This window comes from Penicillium angulare (assembly GCF_028827245.1).
Source record: "Penicillium angulare strain IBT 27051 chromosome Unknown utg000004l_segment0_segment0, whole genome shotgun sequence".
Taxonomy (NCBI): Eukaryota; Fungi; Ascomycota; class Eurotiomycetes; order Eurotiales; family Aspergillaceae; genus Penicillium; species Penicillium angulare.
Genome location: NW_026623163.1, coordinates 5986351 through 6004698, shown reverse-complemented (window position 1 = coordinate 6004698; position 18348 = coordinate 5986351). Strand labels below are relative to the sequence as shown.

The window sequence follows — 18348 nt, the reverse complement described above, 5'->3', positions numbered from 1 at the left end:
TTGCAATTTACGAGGTGTATGTGGTTTGGGATCTCTACGCGCAATTCAAAGACAGTTGACTATAATGAGTCTGATTTCATGAGGAAATAGCTTGCATTCCAAGAAAGACATTATTAAGCGTATTATAACGAAATGCAAAAACAGAAAACGCATTTTAATAAGGGTAACCAATCGCTCTAACCGCGTCGACGGGTGGTAGGTGACTTGGAGCCTGGCTTAGGCGATACGGCCGTAGTTTGGCTGGCAACGGCTTTATCCGCGGACTTGCGGGATGTCTTCTTCTTGGGAGCCGGGCTGTTCCAGTAGTAAACCATTTGGGTCGCAAGGATCACGTTAAGAGAGAAGCCAGCAATGAATCCGTAGAGAATCAGCTTGTCATCGACTTCCTGAAGAGTAGTGAAAATGCGCGATAGCGAACCGACGAGGTAATTGAAGACCTAGAAGAAAAATTGAAAATCAGTTTCGGTTGCTCATATTATCTGGAGACGATATACGCATTTGCGCAAACATACCGCGAACGCACTAAGCTGTCCGGTGCCTCCTTCGCGCCAGATAGTGTAAATTTGAGGAGCCTTGCTAGCCACACCCAAAGCACCAGCACCAGCCTGGAGATAGGCCATAGTGTTCGCATCAATAATTGTCTGATCGAAAAGCAGCGCGTAAACGCTGGCCGCAACGACCGCGACAAACGTGGCAGCAGCAGCGGAGCGGCCAGCGAAGGTCAGGACCAGAACACCGACAGCAATATCCTGGACGGCGATAAGAGCCGACTCGCCATAGGTGCTGAAGGGGAACTGGTTGCGCACACCGTAGGAAAGGGTTATGAGCAGACTGGCGGTTTCAAGGGCGTAGGACACGAAGGAGACACCGGCGGAGGAGCGCGAGTTAATCAGCTTCAGGATTTGAGGAACCTTAACAACTGCGCTGGCGCCAACGATTGCGATACCAAGTGCCTTGGATATAGCGAGGGATGTGCAGGCTGGATCCTTGGTGAGATCGAGATCGAGGAGAAGCGCGCTGTGGCAGGGTTCGCCGATCAATGAGACGACGGCATCGTGGACAGGTTCGGGGATTGCTTTGACGATTGGGTGGAGGTATGGCTGGAGAGGGTCCAGGACTTTAGTTTGAAGAACATCCATGATGTATATGTGGGCCGAAAGGAGGAATAATGGTAAAGATAATTTTTTTTGGTGGAGAGGAGATTAGAAGTAGAAAGTGAGTTGCTGTTGACATTGTTGTTAGTTATTCCACGGGACTATAAACTGACATAATCAAATTGTCAATAGTGTTTGTAATGTCAACTCGAGGAAATGGTAAACTCGTCGGGACTTTTACAATATGGACTTGTGGCGTACTGATATCTGACACTCTATAACTATTATTCTTAATTCAATAGAAATGGAATAGACTTGGTTCATTGAAAATGCGAAGCGTCGTTTCTATCCATGTAGCCACGGAGTGTCAGCCACTGTGTCGGCTTCACGTGTTCGGCTCAACAGAATCAAGGGTTCAATAAAAACGTTAAGACACCAGTAATATATAAAATATCCCTGTAGGCCTACCTCCATATAATGTTGCGATATGTTTCCAAAGGCTGCTGTGCTCAGTTGGTGGGACACAATATAGACTGTCAATTATTGCTCCCACTACATAAAACCTTGGAAGCTTCAGGATTATATATCTAGTATGGATTTTCCGCCTGGACAAGGCTTCCAAGGAACGGTCGGGTGTCCTTATAAACAAAGCCTAGTCGTTGGCATAATAATTAATATTGTTAAATTGAAGTGCACATATTTAATCCATTTAAAATGATTCATCATGTTTTACAATATCTCTCGTCCAGCCTTCTGCTTACCTAGCCAAAATCGTAAGTAAGTTCTTCAAAATTCCTTGCATAAACTTTATTATTTGTTGATTATAAATAATACCACTGTACAATATATCATCAAGCGCTGGTGGTCTAGTGGGATGATACTCGCCTGAAGATCTAGATATCTTCATCCTCAAGCGATAGGTCGCGTGTTCGATTCACGCCCGGCGCATTTTCTTTTTGTCTTTTTTCCTTCCACACACAAAAACCGCGGGCTGAATAATAACTGAAATGTGGCGTTTTTTTTTGGGGGGGGGGGGGGGGGGGGGGGGTTTTCTAAAAAAAAAAAAAAAACTATATATTTTCTATGAAGTCTTTATTCCAAGACTTACGCACGTCTTGCTAGCTATGTAAGCAGCTCTAGGGGATTTGTCTTATGCAATAAAAGACGATATTGGTAAGATCGAGGATATGACTTAGATTTCCATATAGACATATTATACAAGAAGGAAATGTAACCCAAAACGCCACCCCCAGTCGCTGTAGAAAGTCGAATCGTAACAATCCAGGAAGAGAAGTTGAGCCGGGGGGTAAGAAGTATGTATACAAGTGGTTCAATGCCACGAGACTTTCTTGGTATGCTTATCACAGAATCCCCTCATGCAGTAGACAATACGCTTGTCTTTTTTGTTGACGAATGGCCAACTATACTGCTCGTTTGAGAGACGGAGTCTTGCGAGGGTGAGTCCTCGTCAGCAAGTAGCTCGTCATCATCTTCATAGTACAGGATTTCATCTTCATCCTCTTCTGGTTGTCCAAAAATATTCCGCCAGACACCATCCCACAGCCCTTTCTTGGTAACCAGACCCCCAACAAGAAGAATAGGAAGTTGCCAGATACTAGCCCAAAAGAGACCTCGAGCGGTACCTTGGGCACCCTGGTGTTGCCAGAAACGATAAGCTTCACGAACAAGCCAGCCGTTGGCGAGAGTGCTTCCAACCAAGAATCCCTGGCCAACAACACCAACCCACCAGAGGCCGATAGAAATCGGGAACATGAGAACGGAGTATCGTAAAGCGACACGAGCATTCTGCGCCGGGTTCACCCAGCAAAGCATCCTGTATCCCGCGGCTTTATAGTCGTCTCGAATGAGATGTGAGAGCGCATTGAAGTGGGGGAACTGCCAAGCAAATAAGATTCCACCAAGCAGCCAGCCTCCAATACTGTCTTCACTAAACAACATGTCGCGCCAGGTATCATGCCCCGTTGTGGCTGTTTGCCCTGCTGCAGCAACCCAACCCATCAACGGTGGGATACCGCCCACTATCGCACCGACCCAGGTATTGACAACATGAATGCGTTTCAGAGGAGTATACACAAATGCATACAAAGCAATATTTGCGGCGGACAAGGCTGTTGTTGTTGGGTTTGTTCCAATGTATAAAAGTCCGAGACCGGTAGCCGCAGTACCAATGGCGAAGAGAAGGGCAGCACGACGTGAGACTAGGCCGCGCACTAGTGGACGATTCCGTGTTCGGGTCATCATTGCATCGTACTTCGGCTCAAACATCATGTTCAGAGTATTGGCACTGCAGCATGAGAGGAATGTGCCTATCGTCAAGTAAATGAAGGTCAAGGTGGAGGTAGAGAGAGTGGGGAGAGGGTCAATGGCCGGGTCGAGGGTGAGCAATGACGATATAGGGTACATTCCGTATGCAGATGTGGTAGTAAGAAGAATCAGAAAGGAAAGTCTAGGTTTGGTGAGGGCGAAGAATGCAGCCAGTTTGCGACGAATAGAGGTGTTGGGAAGCGCGGATGAGAAATTCGATAGCTGCGCTGAAGCATCGAGGGGGATGGATTGCTCTGGTTGGTCATTATTTGAAGCCTCTTCTTTCAACCGTATCCTCTGTCGATGAGGCAGTTCATTGTTTGTAGTTCCGGGGGCAATTGACTCGGAAGGTGCGGGAGACGAATCACTCGGGATTGCGAAGCGGTCATTCGAATGTTGGGAATTTGAGAAGGTTGATTGAGAATCGGCATTTCTGGATGCGAAGGAAGATAATAGGCCGCTCCTAGTATTTGAGCCATCGTTGAACCGATTGGGGGAAAAGAACCGGTTGGGGGAGAAGTATGTCTTATGAAGAGGCGTGGTGGTCTGATTCGCGAGGATGCCCGTTATCCGGTGCGTGTACGTGAAGAAGCCCCGACTGGGTTGTGAGGGGTGAGTGCGAGATTTCACCAGACATCTAGAGCATATATTCGTTTCTCGAGGTGACCCATGCCTCAAAAGGGCGGACCGTAGAGGTAGCATGGCGCGAGTTGGGTCCTCAAGAGGAGGGAATGAAAAGTGGAAGAATGCGAAGTTCCCTGGCGGCGGCACAGACCAAACCCGCACTTTGCCCGGCTGTTCTCCGATGTCAGATCTATACTATCAGGTGTTAGGACTTAAAAAAGGTACAATTGATTGATTATTTGTCTTGAACTATTGATTAATGAGCTTAGAGTATTCAATTGGGTGTCCGACAAATTTGCTGTACGTCGAGCTTTATCTATTTGTTCCAAATTGACGCAGATGTCAATCGATAGGACATCATGAGGCATAACGGGCCTCACGGGCACATAGCCATTGTATGTAAACTGCCCAGGTGTGATGTACACATAAATCGCCTGACCTATGCATTGGAGCTTATTGTGGGTTCCAGGTAAAAATTTATCAAGAACTGATATTAGAGAAAGCACTCCTTTATTGACAAGTAGACAACAAAAAAGTTGTTTAAAAAAAAGAAATGCGCCGGGCGTGAATCGAACACGCGACCTATCGCTTGAGGATGAAGATATCTAGATCTTCAGGCGAGTATCATCCCACTAGACCACCAGCGCAGTTTGATGAATGCTCGCTCAACTTTTGACAATATAAGGAAAAATGACCCAATACTCCACTTCTGATGAGTATACAATTGATTACAGAACCGATTGAAAAAAAGCAAAGCAAGCATTCCGGATTTTTATGGCACTATGTCGTAATTTGAGAATTTTTTCGGGGATGCCAAGTTCCGCGCCTATTTTCCAATTGTAGAATCGCTCTGAATTTGGTGTAGAATCAAACCTACCACATCGTGGGTAGCAGCGCTAGCTCGGTGGAGGAGCCATATATGTTGGCAACCCTCGAGAATGAACGTTTCAGAAGTATCCTGCGAACAGTGGAAGAACCATCAATGGATGAGTGCAGCGATCTATTCACGAGCAGTATGCATCTATGCGCCGAATAAAGCAATCCATTGATCATGAAACTGCACCTAAGCACCCTATGCACTCCTACGACATTTATAGTTCAACAAACAGCTGGGTCCCTTGCCCGGGACCACTATTGGCATCCTAAGAGTGTCAGTGCTCACCCTTAACAATAACTTGAAGATGAACTGTAAACAGTAATCCCTCTAATTCTCGGCAATATTCAAGATCGTGGAGAACAAACCACTCCCTCCCGTAAAAGAACAGAAAGAACGATCTACCCTTGACTTGTTTACCTAGGTAGACACTCTATCTATCCGGGGATCCGCTTGCGATCGTATCTACCGCTCCATCTATTCGTGTCAACAGTTTCAAATTAGCAACGGCAATATACGATCATGTTGAAAATGTAAAAGACGTAGACATTGTCGTGGCATCTTTTGGTGGTGACTTGGAAGCTCTTTCTCAAGCTCTAGGCAGTGTAGAAGCTGCCCTCAAAAAGGAATGATGTGACGTTTAGTACGACACTTGAGGGAGATGCTAAGCTGCTCGACTCTCTTGAAGCATGGTAAGTTTGTTTCTATTCAACACTGACACCAATGAAGATTATGTTGTATTTTTTGATCGGTTTTGGCCGTTTCCAATAGCCATAAACAGGTCCTTTTGTTTTGGAGCTTCTTTGGTAACCACTAACATCTTGGACTCCTAGTATCAAAGACTACAGCTCAAAGTTCTCTTTGCTCTGGTTGCTATAGGAGATAGCTCTCTATTTCAATTGATGCTTAGTTGTGGAGCTTCACTAGACACGGAAGTTCCGCTGCAAAACTGGACCAATGCCCAAATCTCACCTCTCGCTTATTCGATTTTTTTTAGGCACTATATTTTGGTTCAGATGATCTTTGAGTATTCGCCCGAGCCTGTGGCATCGGACATATTCTGGTTTACTTTGAGAAGGTCATTCAAGTTTTAGTCAACGACAGCAAGATGGTACGCTTGATATTTGAAAACGTATCGGACCACCTGATTGCCAAGCGCATACATGGCGAGTGTTTGGCAGAAGTCCTTATAAGCCACCACTTCGAGATCGCTAGTCTGCTCTTTGATCATGGTCTAGGTCCGAGTTTACAATTCAACTCGAATCATACTGTATCCCGCATTTCAGTTGAATGGATGAATCATGACTTGGCCAAATTTCTCTTGAGCAAAGAAGCCCTGCCATCCAATCTTGAGCCGGCGCTGAAGGATGGAAAAACTTTCAGTTCTAAGGGTGATTACTCAGACGACCAAAGCCGAATAGTCAAAGAACTATCATTGGTGATGGCAGCGAAGAACAAAGATCTGGAAATGATCAAACTTCTACTTCAATATGGCGCAAAGCGCAATTTAGAGCCCCAATCAGCTGGTTTTGTTGAACAGCATCAAACGGGGCCAGATTTTGACCCAGTGCTGGCGACTATCCGAATCAAATCTCTTAAGATGATGGAATTACTGGTCACAAAGAAGTCTGACTTATGTCCTCTTATCATCAAATGTGCCATCCGCTCCATGTGGGAAGAGGGGATCCATTTACTTTCTTTTGATCCCACATACACCGATGCGACTGAGTCTAACTCTGTGTGGCCACAGGAAATAATATCAGCCCGCGATGGTCGTTCCCTTGAAGTCGAAATTCCTTGTAACACAAAGGTCCCACGTCTCAAAGGAGGCAATACTCGATACAATCAATCCTTCATAGACACCGGGCTTGGAGTATTTGCTTTCAATTGATCCCTCCCAAGCTAACTCGGTTGTTCTTTGGGCTTCTACTGCCCCAATCAGCCCCGCTTCAAGTTACTTTGAAGCTTGGAGGTAATCCCAGTGTTGAAGTGGACGCAAAAGTATCTATATCAAAGCATGCATTCGCCTTGTATTTGGCTGCAAGAAGTCGGAATCTAACCAACGTGAGTATAATTTTGAACGTAGGCGCTGGTGTCAATAAACATCATACGGCGGACCCCGAGAGCGTACTGCACTCGATTATATGATTCAAATGTATGCTATGAAAAATCACAGCTTGGATCTTTCTGGACTTGAAAACCCGACTGATTAATTATGTCTCAAAAGAAAGAGCAAAAATGCTTGCAGTTATTAATTCTTATGAAAGCTAGAGCCTAGGTTGGGGAAGTGGATATGTCAAAGATTGGGGGGAGACTAACGACCCAGCGTCGCCCGGCCATCTCATTCAAGCCCTTAATGGTAAATATATAGTTAGTTACTAGCCGTGCCTACACCGCTACGCGGCAGAACACCAAATGGGGTCGCCCCATTTGGTGTCCCGCAGCGGAATGGAAATTCTCACCGGAATGGAAAATTTTCTGAATTTTATCATATTGTTTAAAAAGACTTCCTTAACTATGGCCAAACCTATTGAAACCGAGGTATCTTGTGTAAATCAGGCTATTAAATACGCCTGAAGCCTCAAAAAGCCGAATTTGTCCGCCATTTCTAAGGAATATGGCGTTGATTACAAGCTTCTTTGGAGACGTGTAAAACAGAACATGAAGCCAAAAATAGATGTTAAACCATTGAATTACGCCTTGAACGTATAGTAAGAAAAGGCTTTGGGGTATTGGATATAGGCTATGGATGTAGCTTTTATACCTCCTATGCTAAATATTATAGAACAATGGGCTAATGCTACTCTTGCTCGATTAAAAACACCTGATCGGACGGTCGGAAAAGACTGGGTTTATTGTTATATTAAATGATTTCCTGATATAGAAATGAAGCTTAGAAGGTAAAAGATTGTTGATTCAAAACGTCTGGGAGTGGTAGATGTCTCAATGTTATATTATTGGTACGATTTATTAGCCAAAGCCCTAGATGGTGTATACCTATAGTTAATTTATAATTTCGATGAAACTGGCTTTTATATTGGACAAGGAAGAACTTAGTGAGTATTTTCTAGCTGAATGAATAAATTGTAATAGCTTGTAAGTAATGAATATAGAGAAAGAGTTATAGTTGTAGAATGTATTACTGTAGATGGCTGGCGAATGTATTCCTTTATTATCTTTAAAGGCTAATATTATATGGAGTCGTGGTATGACTACATTTTATCTGATGAATGGATGATTGTAACTGTAGAGAAAGGCTATATTGTTGATGAACTTGCTGTGCTTTGGATATAAGAATTTGATTGTGAAACATGTAATTGTGTTTACAAAAATGAGTAACGAATTCTTTTGGTTGATGGTTGTGGTTTATATCTGACTTTTGAATTTCTCAATATTACAGAGAAAGCTAATATTAAGATCTTTGGTTTCTTTTTAAATAGAACTAATTATCTTTAACCTCTTGATGGTAAACTATTTTAAGCCTATAAAGCTTATTTCCGATTGTAAAATAATCTTATTTCTTAATGGGGGGGTGGCTAACTTGCTATAAAATTATCTTTTCTTTATGATCTTCTTACCTTCTGAGATAAAGCTTTTATATCCTGTATCTGTTGGAATGCCTTTAAAGATTGTGGAATTTATCCTCTAGATGTAGAGATAGTTTGTAAATCTCTTGATAATTCTCTTCTAGAGTCTCTAGATCTAGAAATTGATCTATAGAATGAGAAAATACTATCTCTAGGGCCAGATCTTTTATCTTTAAGTCTTGAAAATATATCTTCAAAGATATTTAAAGATGTGGAAAAACGACAAAGACATCTCTCTGGACTTCTTGATTGATCTAATATAATACCTAAAGAGAAAAAAATACTCTCACAGGTCTTAGAAGAGTAAGAATTCTATTTTAATGCTTTAGCTAATACCTTAGCTACTATAGCTGAGATGGCTAGATTTAAAGCTCTACGGGAGAAGAAAATTACCAAAAGGTATATTTTAGGCCTTAGAGATGACGGAATGATTTGTGTTAAAGATGTAAAACGTAGTATTGCTGCTAGGTATACTAAGGAAGCTGAAAAAGAGGAAAAACGGCTTGTGAGGGAGTGGAAGAAAAACCATCCTAATTCTACTATACTATTTAGATCGGAGGCTGAAAAGGATGTAGAGGCTGAGCCGTTATATAACGAGACAGGAGAGGTTATTGGTTTTTTTGATAAATTCTAAATTATATAGAGATTTGTATGTAAAGACGAAAATTTTCCATTCCGGTGAGAATTTCCATTCCGCTGCGGAACACCAATTCGCCCGGGCGCGAATTGGTGTTCTGCCGTGTAGCGGTGTAGACACGGCTAGTTACTTAGACTGATCTTTGGCAGCGACCTTTGAATTGAAAATTCATTCAACAAAAAAAGAAATGCGCCGGGCGTGAATCGAACACGCGACCTATCGCTTGAGGATGAAGATATCTAGATCTTCAGGCGAGTATCATCCCACTAGACCACCAGCGCTTGATGATGTAACACAGCTTAAAAGTTTAGATCATAATCTGCACAGCCAGCACCACTCTGGGGCATGATTGTCCTCATTGCTGTCGATCATCACCAATCTATGCGGAGATATTTCTAAGCATGTATCGTAACTTGGTAGGAATGAATTGAATGACTCCCATGTCGCAATTGGCAGATATTAATAGTTCACACTTCATACTGCCCTCACTTGTTTAGTGCCCTCTTTGCTCCGCACTATAGATGGATCTTTAAATATATACATAGTATCAACCAGTTCTACTAATAGTCAGGGCTAGGCCAGGCGCCCGGAGAACTGTCTACCAATTTAGTTTGAGTCCACGGGTGGTAATGGTAAGCCTTGGGAATTTCTAGATTCTAGTATTTTCTTTTTACTTCGCTTCAACATGAAATATTTTATCCCTAAATATTGTCATAGGTATTTCATTTGGACAGGAGATTGTGACCGGGTATCTAGATATAGTACACTATAGTACAAAGTCGCCAATTCAGACGCATATAAGAAAAAGTGAAGATACAGTCAATAAAACAGATAATATACAGCCCGCAATTAGAAAACTACTTGCGTAGTTGAAGGTGATATGTCTCCAAGGCCTGGGCAGTCATAGGACTAGGTGCGCGAACCATAGCATCATCACCACCCTTACCCGTCTTCGGGAAAGCGATAACATCTCTAACAGACTCCTTGCCTAGCATTACAGCAACAAGGCGGTCAAAGCCCAAAGCAAGGCCGGCATGCGGTGGACAGCCCGCACGTAGAGCATCAAGAAGATGTGAGAAATCGGCTAGACGCTCCTTTGGCATTTGCAGAATATCACGGAGGATAAATTCCTGAACAGCCGCGTCGTGGATACGACGACTTCCACCACCAAGCTCGACACCATTGACGACAAGATCGTAATGATCAGCGACGGCCTGTGTTGGATCTGTCATGAGGAGGTCTACATCTGCTGCAGTCTTGGGCGCAGTGAAGGGGTGGTGAGTAGATGAGATACCGGCTGCACCACCCTGGCCGGGTTCACTGTCGGAGGAAGGCGAGAAAAGCGGGAAGTCAACCACCCACATGAAATCAAAGCCGGTGGGAGCTGGCTTGAAGCCTGTTGAGACGGCCGAACTATGTAATGCGCGACGTAAGTCACCGATTGGTGTAGATCCGCCCGAGAAGGGAGCGCGGGGACGAGCTTGGAGAATTATCAGATCGCCATGATCAGGATCGAGGAGTTCTTCAACTTGCTCAGCAGCTTCGAAGCCAAATGGCTGTAGTCCACACAGCGGTTGTTTCCCGTTATAAACAAAGACGCCCGGGCCTCCGTCTGGGTTATCGTTAAAAGATGCACCGATAGGCGAGTCAAGGAATTGAGTGATGAATTTATGAGTCTCAGCAGGGTCATTTTCATTACCCTCGAGCTTGAAAGCTTCCACTATGGGGTCGTTCAGGTCGGATATCTTACCGACCAGATCCACAGGTAGTAGATGATCCAACCGGATGATCTCCATGCCGCAACGGGTGTCTGGCTTGTCAGATCCATAGCGAGCCATGGCTTCTTGATACGGCACTCTGCGGAAAGGACCCTCTGGCGCAGGGTCCTTCATCAAAGTCGACCAGAGTCGGCAGATAACTCCTTCAATAGTGCGCATGACATCGTTACCGGTCGCAAAAGACATTTCCATATCAAGCTACACATTAAACAAGAGTTAGTTAAGGCGCATGGACTCTGCAGCACAAACGGGCATACCTGTGTGAATTCAGGCTGGCGATCAGCCCGAAGATCCTCGTCTCGGAAGCATCGAGCAAACTGGAAATAACGCGGCAATCCGCTAGCCATCAGGATCTGTTTATACTGTTGCGGGCTTTGAGGCAAGGCATAAGCCAGGCCAGCTCGGCGAGTAGGAACCAAGAACTCGCGTGCTCCCTCTGGTGTTGATTTAAATAACAATGGGGTCTCAATCTCCACGAAAGAAGGCTGGCATTTCTCCAGCTCCTCTTTACAAGCATTATGTACCTTAGCTCTGAACTTTAGAGCTTCCCGCAGCTCAGCATCCGAACGAAGCTGTAGATACCGGTGTTCGGGTGCGAACACAGTCTCGGGCGTCATAATGATCTCTTTGGGAAAGTCATTCAGAGGATGAATATCCTCCAATGCAAGCTCCCAGGTATCTTCGGCGGGCTTGTTTGCGTCATCGCTAGGCTTTCCTTTCTTCTTTTGCACTGTTCCAGCTACCGCGACAGGACTGTGGGCGTTGAGAGTTTTGAGTTTCTCAAATGCTTCATTTTTGGCAAATGCGACAATCTGCAAGTGATATTTCATTGTAGGATCTGTCAGACGCACGAATGAGAGCTTCTTAGAAAGATCAGCTCTATGACCGAGATATCCGTGCAACACAACCTGGGTGTTCGGCTCGGCCTGCGAGAGAAAAGACTCAAAGTCGTGAGTGGCTGGCGGGAATTCCACTATAGAGCGAAGACATATGTTAGCAATTGAAGACTTTAGTCTATTGAGGAAGGAACAGTCAACCAACCTGCTTTCTTATAAGCCTCTAGAAAGCTAGGAATCTCCGCAACCTGCTGCTCTCGGAGACAAGCCGGACGATGAAAATGCCGCGAAGATGCAGCCGATCGCGTCCATGGCGATGGTGTGCGCACACCCCGTATCAAAGAGGAGACAGCAAATCTCGAGCGAAGCCGCAATGGCAGCTGTACACCCGCACCCAGCATGATGTTTTGATTTGAGAAAGTACAATTCAATGGACTCGATTGTCTGACGATTAAAAACGGCAGAAAACAAAGTGGGTGAAACCGCCCGCCAAAAGCAGACTAGCGCCATTACATATAATAGCGGGTCAACACCGCTTTTTTTTCTTCTCTTCTTCATCCTTCCAAGTTTTATACTTGTGAGTCTACCTGTTCTCCCATTTTGCTCGAATCCTTGAAACTGACTTCTCTTTAGATGATGAAAGCCTAGTGTGTTCTATATGATCCATCTCTTCTCTCTGAGGCTTGTGGCTCTCCCTTTTCGGAGGGCTCAAGGGCTGCAAGACTCGGGATGGAGGGAGAGTGAAATATGCGTTCGGCACACCACCTTGTTTACTTCACGGACGCGATGAAGGCATCTCTGACCCTATTATAACTTGATGGTGTTTATATCCTGGCATAAGGCCGGATTGGTAAATTCTATAACGATACATGGCATGGGAGAAATGAATCGGGTCTTGGAAATGTGGTTACTCTGAGCTGAAGGTCTGCCAATTGATCTATTACTGCCCAACGGCACACATGGGTCCATGTTGGGAGTGGAAGCTTATGAACTGTGTTTATGACAATGTACCCTTCTATTCTCCGGATGGCACTGTCAAGAAATATCCCATATAAATAATATTTTAATCAATTTAATCTGAAATGCAATCTATACTGTTGCTCTGAATACTTTAAAAAAAACCGATAATGAAACTGAAGAACCGAGGAAACTTTTCTCTCCTTATCCAAAAATCACCTTTTCTAGAACAGCTTTCTCGCCGCTGTTCTCCACCAGGTTCTTGAAGACACCATTCTCAATGTCCATCAGATCCCGAGGCGTACCAAACTCGACTGCCTTACCAGCATCTAGTACCAAGATACGATCAAAGTCTGCAATGGTGCTTAGACGGTGCGCAATGACCAAAAGCGTCGTCGCATCAAACTCGGCTCGAATTGACTGTTGGATGAGCGCATCCGTCTCCATATCCACGGCAGAGGTAGCCTCGTCAAGGACCATGATTTTTGGACGGGAGACGATTGCACGCGCGAGGCACAGAAGTTGCCGTTGGCCCTGAGAGAGATTTAGACCACCTTCCGAGATACTTGCTGACAATGACGAGAACAGATTTGAGTTGGTAGTCTGGGCTGTGGCAGTATTAGGTGTGGTTGCACCAGTGCCCCCAGCTGGGTGGGGTGTCGCAGTTTGAGATGTAAGAGTTGCCTCATCGTCAGATGAAGGGATGAGATGCACTCGAGCCAACGCATCGTTCAGCTCGGCATCAGTGTGCTCCTCGAAAGGATCCAAGTTGGACCGGACACTGCCCGAGAAGATGACTGGATCTTGTGGAATGATAGCTAATCGACTGCGGAGATCGTGCAGTTTGATCTTGGACACATCCAAACCGTCGATAAAGATACAGCCCTCGCGGGCTTCGAGGAAGCGAAATAGTGCCAAGGTCAAAGATGATTTACCAGCACCTGTACGGCCAACAACGCCCACTCGCTGGTTTTTCTCAACCGTGAAGCTGAGTCCCTTGAGTACGGGTGGAAGGTCTGGTGCGTAGCTCACGACTAGATTATCGACTTCAAGGCGTCCCTCTGTAGGCCAAGCAGCTGGTGCGGGGGCACCACCTTGGTTCTCCAGCTCGATTTCGGAATACTCGACGACTCGCTCGGTTGCATTCATGTTGAGTTCAAGGTTAGAATATTGTCGCAAAGCAAACCCAATGGCAGCATTGCATTGTAATGCAAAGCTCAGAGCGAATCCAGCCATAGAAGCGGACATGCCAGGCAACGAGACCACAAGTGCCGCGGTCAGGGTCGAGAAGATAGCTCCAACCAGATTCATACGAATTCCCAACCAGCGGTTGAACAGCCAAACGGCCCACCAGGACTGAGCATGGGCGTTGATCTTACTATACATCGTTTCAATGAAGGCCTCTGTTTTGTTGAAAGCACGAATAGTGACCAAGCCTGCCAGACTTGATCCGAACTGCTCAAAGACAGGACTTTTGGCGATACTCTCGAGACGCTTTGCTTGGCGGGCACCAGCAAGGAACGTCAGAGAAAGTTTGAGGCAGATGGCCAGAAGTGCAGCCGCAAGAACGATGACGAAAGGGGAAACGATGATACCGGCGAATATAATACCGCAGACATCTAGCATCTCGGCGAGTAGGAAGGCTATCTCGTATCCCAGACGCGAGTCGATCAAGTGGAAGTCTGCTGTGAAACGATTGAGAAGTCTGCCCATTGGAACAGTATCTAGCCAGCGCATGGGAGCACGCAAGACAGCATAAACCAATGAGTCGAAAAGGTTTCTTGAAGCACGAACACTGGAAGAAAGAGCACAATAGAATCTAACGGCTCCAACCAGACATGCTAGAGCGGAGATCCCAATGTAGACGCCTAGATACATACTCAGCTGTGGGTCGACTTCTGGACGTCCAGTAGCCACAGTAGATCCTGCCATTGGGTGTTGCAATAATGCTTGGAACATCTCAGGCTTAGCTGCCGAACTTGACGAGGAGCTTGTCCAAACGCTTATCCACCAAGACTATATTTTTTTAACAATTAGTCCGATTTTCATCGCAACAAAACTAGAGATAATCTTCAAACTTACCCGTCCTACCATTAGCACGGCATATGTGGCGAATATTGAAGCAGTAGTCGCCCAAGTTAGGAGACCACCACCCATCTTGAAATAAGCTTTGTAGATAGACAAACGGACAGAGCCCTTTTCTCTCTCCTCATCTTTCACGAACTTTTTCGGGGCATCCTTTGAAGGCGTAGTAGCAGTAACATTGGCAGTGGTGCTTGGGCGTCGATGAGAAGTACTTGAAATAACCTTCTGGAGTGTCCCTCCTTCGGAGACTTGAGCATCTTGCTTATCATCTACGGCCTTCTGGTGAGTTTCTTCAGCTGCGTGCTCCTCTCGGAGAATATCGTCTAAATGGTTAGACTTCTGAAGTTCATCGATAGTACCAGCATACTTCACACAACCGTTCTCCAACAGCACAGAGTAGTCTGTCCGAGGCAAACACAAAGCAACATGGTGAGTTACCAAAACTCGGGTACGGCCTTGACCAAGCTCTCCAGACAAGGCATGCTCAAAAACATGACGTCCAGTTTGTGCATCTAAAGCACTGAAAATATCATCCATGACAAGGATTCCAGCCCGGGAATACAATGCACGTGCAAATGACACACGCCAGCGTTGACCGCCACTTAAATTGATACCATTGGCGCCGATGTCTGTCAGTTCACCATCAGGGAGCATTTCCAGGTCCTTTTCCAGGGCACAGGCGAAGAGAACTTTGCGATAGCGGGGCTCGTTGAATGGCAGTCCAAACAAAATGTTGTCTCTAATGCTTGCATTTTCAATCCATGGCATCTGGGCAACATAGGCAATGGCGTCGTCGATAGTCCAGTTGGCACTTGTTGCAAGATGATCAAAGCGATCCTTGAGAGCGGGTGGAACTGGCACCTTGACGGTACCCCCCAAGACATCACACTCTCCAAGGATGGAAGCAAGAAGTAAACTCTTTCCGGAACCAGTTCGACCAGATATCACGCTGAGGCTCCTCTTCGGAAGATGGAAATTTAAATCACGCAGTTGAAATCGTTCCTCCTCTTCTTGTTGCTCTCCAGGGTGATGTTCTGCAGGCCATGCCACTGTGGCATTTTCGAAAGAAATGCTATCGGAAGGCACTGTATTGGTGACCTTTTCTGAAGAGGCCATATACTCATCAATACGGCTAGCACTCACTTGGGCTTCTAGCAGATTAGTGATAATTTCAGGTAGAATAGCGAGTGCCACTTCCAAGGAACCAAAGACTGCGAGGGCCGTGAAAGCAACGGAGGCGGTTAAATTGCCATACAGGACCGTATAGACGGTCAATGAAACTGAGGCAAATGCGATAGGACCAAGAATCCAAATAGCCAGTAGGAAAACATCATAATAGAAGGAGGCCCATAGCGCACTGAGCTCATTCTCTCGGACCTGTCTTATCCTTTTTTGCCATTGTTCTTCCAAAGCAGAGAACTTAATTTGCCGAATACCCTGAATGACCTCTGTCACAATAGCCATCTTTTGATCTCGAAGCTTCATGATTTTGACTTGGGCGCTTGTATATCTTCTGGTGACGGCAATATTCATCGGAGCAATGAAGACGGAAACCCCAAGTCCCGCGAGAGCGCTCTGCCATCCCAGGACATTGACCAGGAAACTACATCCTATCACAATTTTGAGGATTGCAGATGGGATCATATAAAGGAAAGAAGTAACGTCGGAGATACGACGAGCATCCACAGCTGCCAGGTTAATAATGCTCTGGCGGCTCTTTTTAACATCGTCTTCATCATCCTCTTCATCCTCCTTTTTATCTTCACCCGTGAGCAGGGCCTTTGCGGAGACTTGTGCCTCGTCTTCTTCCTTTGAGCTTTTGGTGTGTTTTGCATCCTTTCGACGCATAGATTTAGCAAACACAACAGCTGTAAGCTCTGCATAAACCGGAATTGCGATCTTCGACCAGACAGACCAGAAGAGCCATGCCTCAACAGTGGAGTATAGAAGCATAAAGACTCCTAACGCAGAAACCCATATCCATGATCGTGTGGGCGTCCACCCCTCGCTATCGCGACCTTCTAAAGATTGGAGGATGTTAAACAGTGCAAGCTGGGGGCCGAAGGTCAAAAAGCCAATCACCGTTGTCAGAGCCATTTGGAGCAACAAAGGGCGCCAATGGGCCACAAAAATCCCTTTCCAAACATTACCGGTGCCCTGAGCTCGTTCGAACTTCACACGAAGACTGTCCGCACGTTTTTCGGCTCGCAACTTTGGTAAATCAGAAATTTCTAGATTCGTGCGGCCAACAGTAAAGCTTAACAAGTCGCTGGCCCAGGTGAAGCTGTAGCGACCCAGAGCTGTGATGGTGAATTCTTTATCTACCACGCCTCCTTCAAAATAGACATTTGGGCGGCGTGGCAGAAGAATCGTAAATAATGCACGTAACAAGGCGCTGCCGATAGCTGCAGCTACCAGGCAAATCCAAGTTTGATTATGAAAAAGAATATTATGGGAGAAGTAAGCTTGTTGGATTTCCAAGCTAGCCACTGCAATTGGAATGATGCTTCCAACGAAAGCGAATTGGCCGAGTCGGAATCGACTGGCTGGGCGGGGTTCAGTGAAAAAAGCAATTGTTTGAATCGCAAGTAAGACCTAGAATAACAGAATCAGTTAAAACGATTGACTTTCTCGTTGGTTGCGCTCGCATCAAAGCTGGTCTCTCGATTTTTCCCTCTCACTTGTCTTTCTTTACTTACCCAAGTTGCAAATTGTAACCAATTCAATACCGGATTGTTCAGATCGTCACGAGAAGTTGAAAGAACAGCGAGCGACAAGGAGAACCCTAGACCGATAATTGAGAAGACTGCGATTGCGACACGCTGCCATTTATCGGAAAAGGCTCGGAGCGATTCCTCGGTAGCTTCACCATCAGAATCGCGATAGGCGGTCTTGGCTAGACTGGCCTCATCATATTGGGGTCTGCGGAAGATCCGATCGGCGATGCTCTTAAAGGCCGCGATACTATCGAGACCCACTAGACCCAGGGCAATGGAGCCCGTCGCGATGGAGGTGTTAATGGGCATTCCTCATATCACTCCCTCTGGCAGATGGCAGGAAAGAGACAGAATAGGGGTGGGGGAAAAAAAAGAACTGACAAAGGCGGAGATAGCGAGCCATTATACATTTAATCGCGAACCCGGCTTACGGAGTCTATGGGGCTTAATCGAGCTTACAGAAATAGTCATAGCGCGTTCGCCATTCAGTCTGAACGTCACATCGGATAGAGAAGTGGGGAAAAGGGAAAGATCGGCCAGTTCAATCAGTTTTGACCCAAAGTGAACCATTGTGAGTCAATCCCAGATACGGATAACCACATTCTTCAAAGCTAAACCCAAGTTTTGTGTTCAGATACAATATTAATGCTTAATTGTCAACTTGTTCCTCCCTACCCCTCCTTAGTACAGGTTCATATCAATGGAGCCCGGTGATCAAGCCACAGAGAGGCCTGAGGGTCGGCCATTAGTATAAAAGAACGGTGTAGAATATAATCGGGCCTATCATTGGCCAAGCTGATGACTCACGGCTCCATTAGAATGCGCAATATGCCC

General features: G+C 45.6%; 5 protein-coding genes across 5 annotated transcripts; 1 reads left to right on the top strand and 4 right to left on the bottom strand.

Annotated features, from left to right (window-relative positions):
- Positions 1-176: 176 nt before the first annotated feature.
- N7478_006154 (putative monosaccharide-P-dolichol utilization protein) lies at positions 177-1139 on the bottom strand (the record flags this gene model as incomplete). The annotated part of the gene is made up of 2 exons (XM_056922368.1): positions 177-437; positions 513-1139. The coding sequence occupies 2 exons, from the start codon at positions 1137-1139 to the stop codon at positions 177-179; spliced, it is 888 nt and encodes a 295-aa protein (XP_056780405.1).
- Positions 1140-2468: 1329 nt separating this feature from the next.
- cox10 (protoheme IX farnesyltransferase) lies at positions 2469-4121 on the bottom strand (the record flags this gene model as incomplete). The annotated part of the gene is made up of 1 exon (XM_056922367.1): positions 2469-4121. One exon carries the CDS (start codon positions 4119-4121, stop codon positions 2469-2471), a length of 1653 nt encoding a protein of 550 aa, XP_056780404.1.
- Positions 4122-6025: 1904 nt separating this feature from the next.
- On the top strand, positions 6026-6808 carry N7478_006152 (uncharacterized protein; the record flags this gene model as incomplete). The annotated part of the gene is made up of 1 exon (XM_056922366.1): positions 6026-6808. One exon carries the CDS (start codon positions 6026-6028, stop codon positions 6806-6808), a length of 783 nt encoding a protein of 260 aa, XP_056780403.1.
- A 3190-nt stretch (positions 6809-9998) lies between these two features.
- Positions 9999-12156, bottom strand: N7478_006151 (aspartate--tRNA ligase MSD1; the record flags this gene model as incomplete). The annotated part of the gene is made up of 3 exons (XM_056922365.1): positions 9999-11117; positions 11177-11892; positions 11961-12156. The coding sequence occupies 3 exons, from the start codon at positions 12154-12156 to the stop codon at positions 9999-10001; spliced, it is 2031 nt and encodes a 676-aa protein (XP_056780402.1).
- Positions 12157-12916: 760 nt separating this feature from the next.
- N7478_006150 (uncharacterized protein) lies at positions 12917-17823 on the bottom strand (the record flags this gene model as incomplete). Its single annotated transcript, XM_056922364.1, has 3 exons — positions 12917-14728; positions 14795-17392; positions 17497-17823. The coding sequence occupies 3 exons, from the start codon at positions 17821-17823 to the stop codon at positions 12917-12919; spliced, it is 4737 nt and encodes a 1578-aa protein (XP_056780401.1).
- Between the last annotated feature and the right edge of the window lie 525 nt (positions 17824-18348).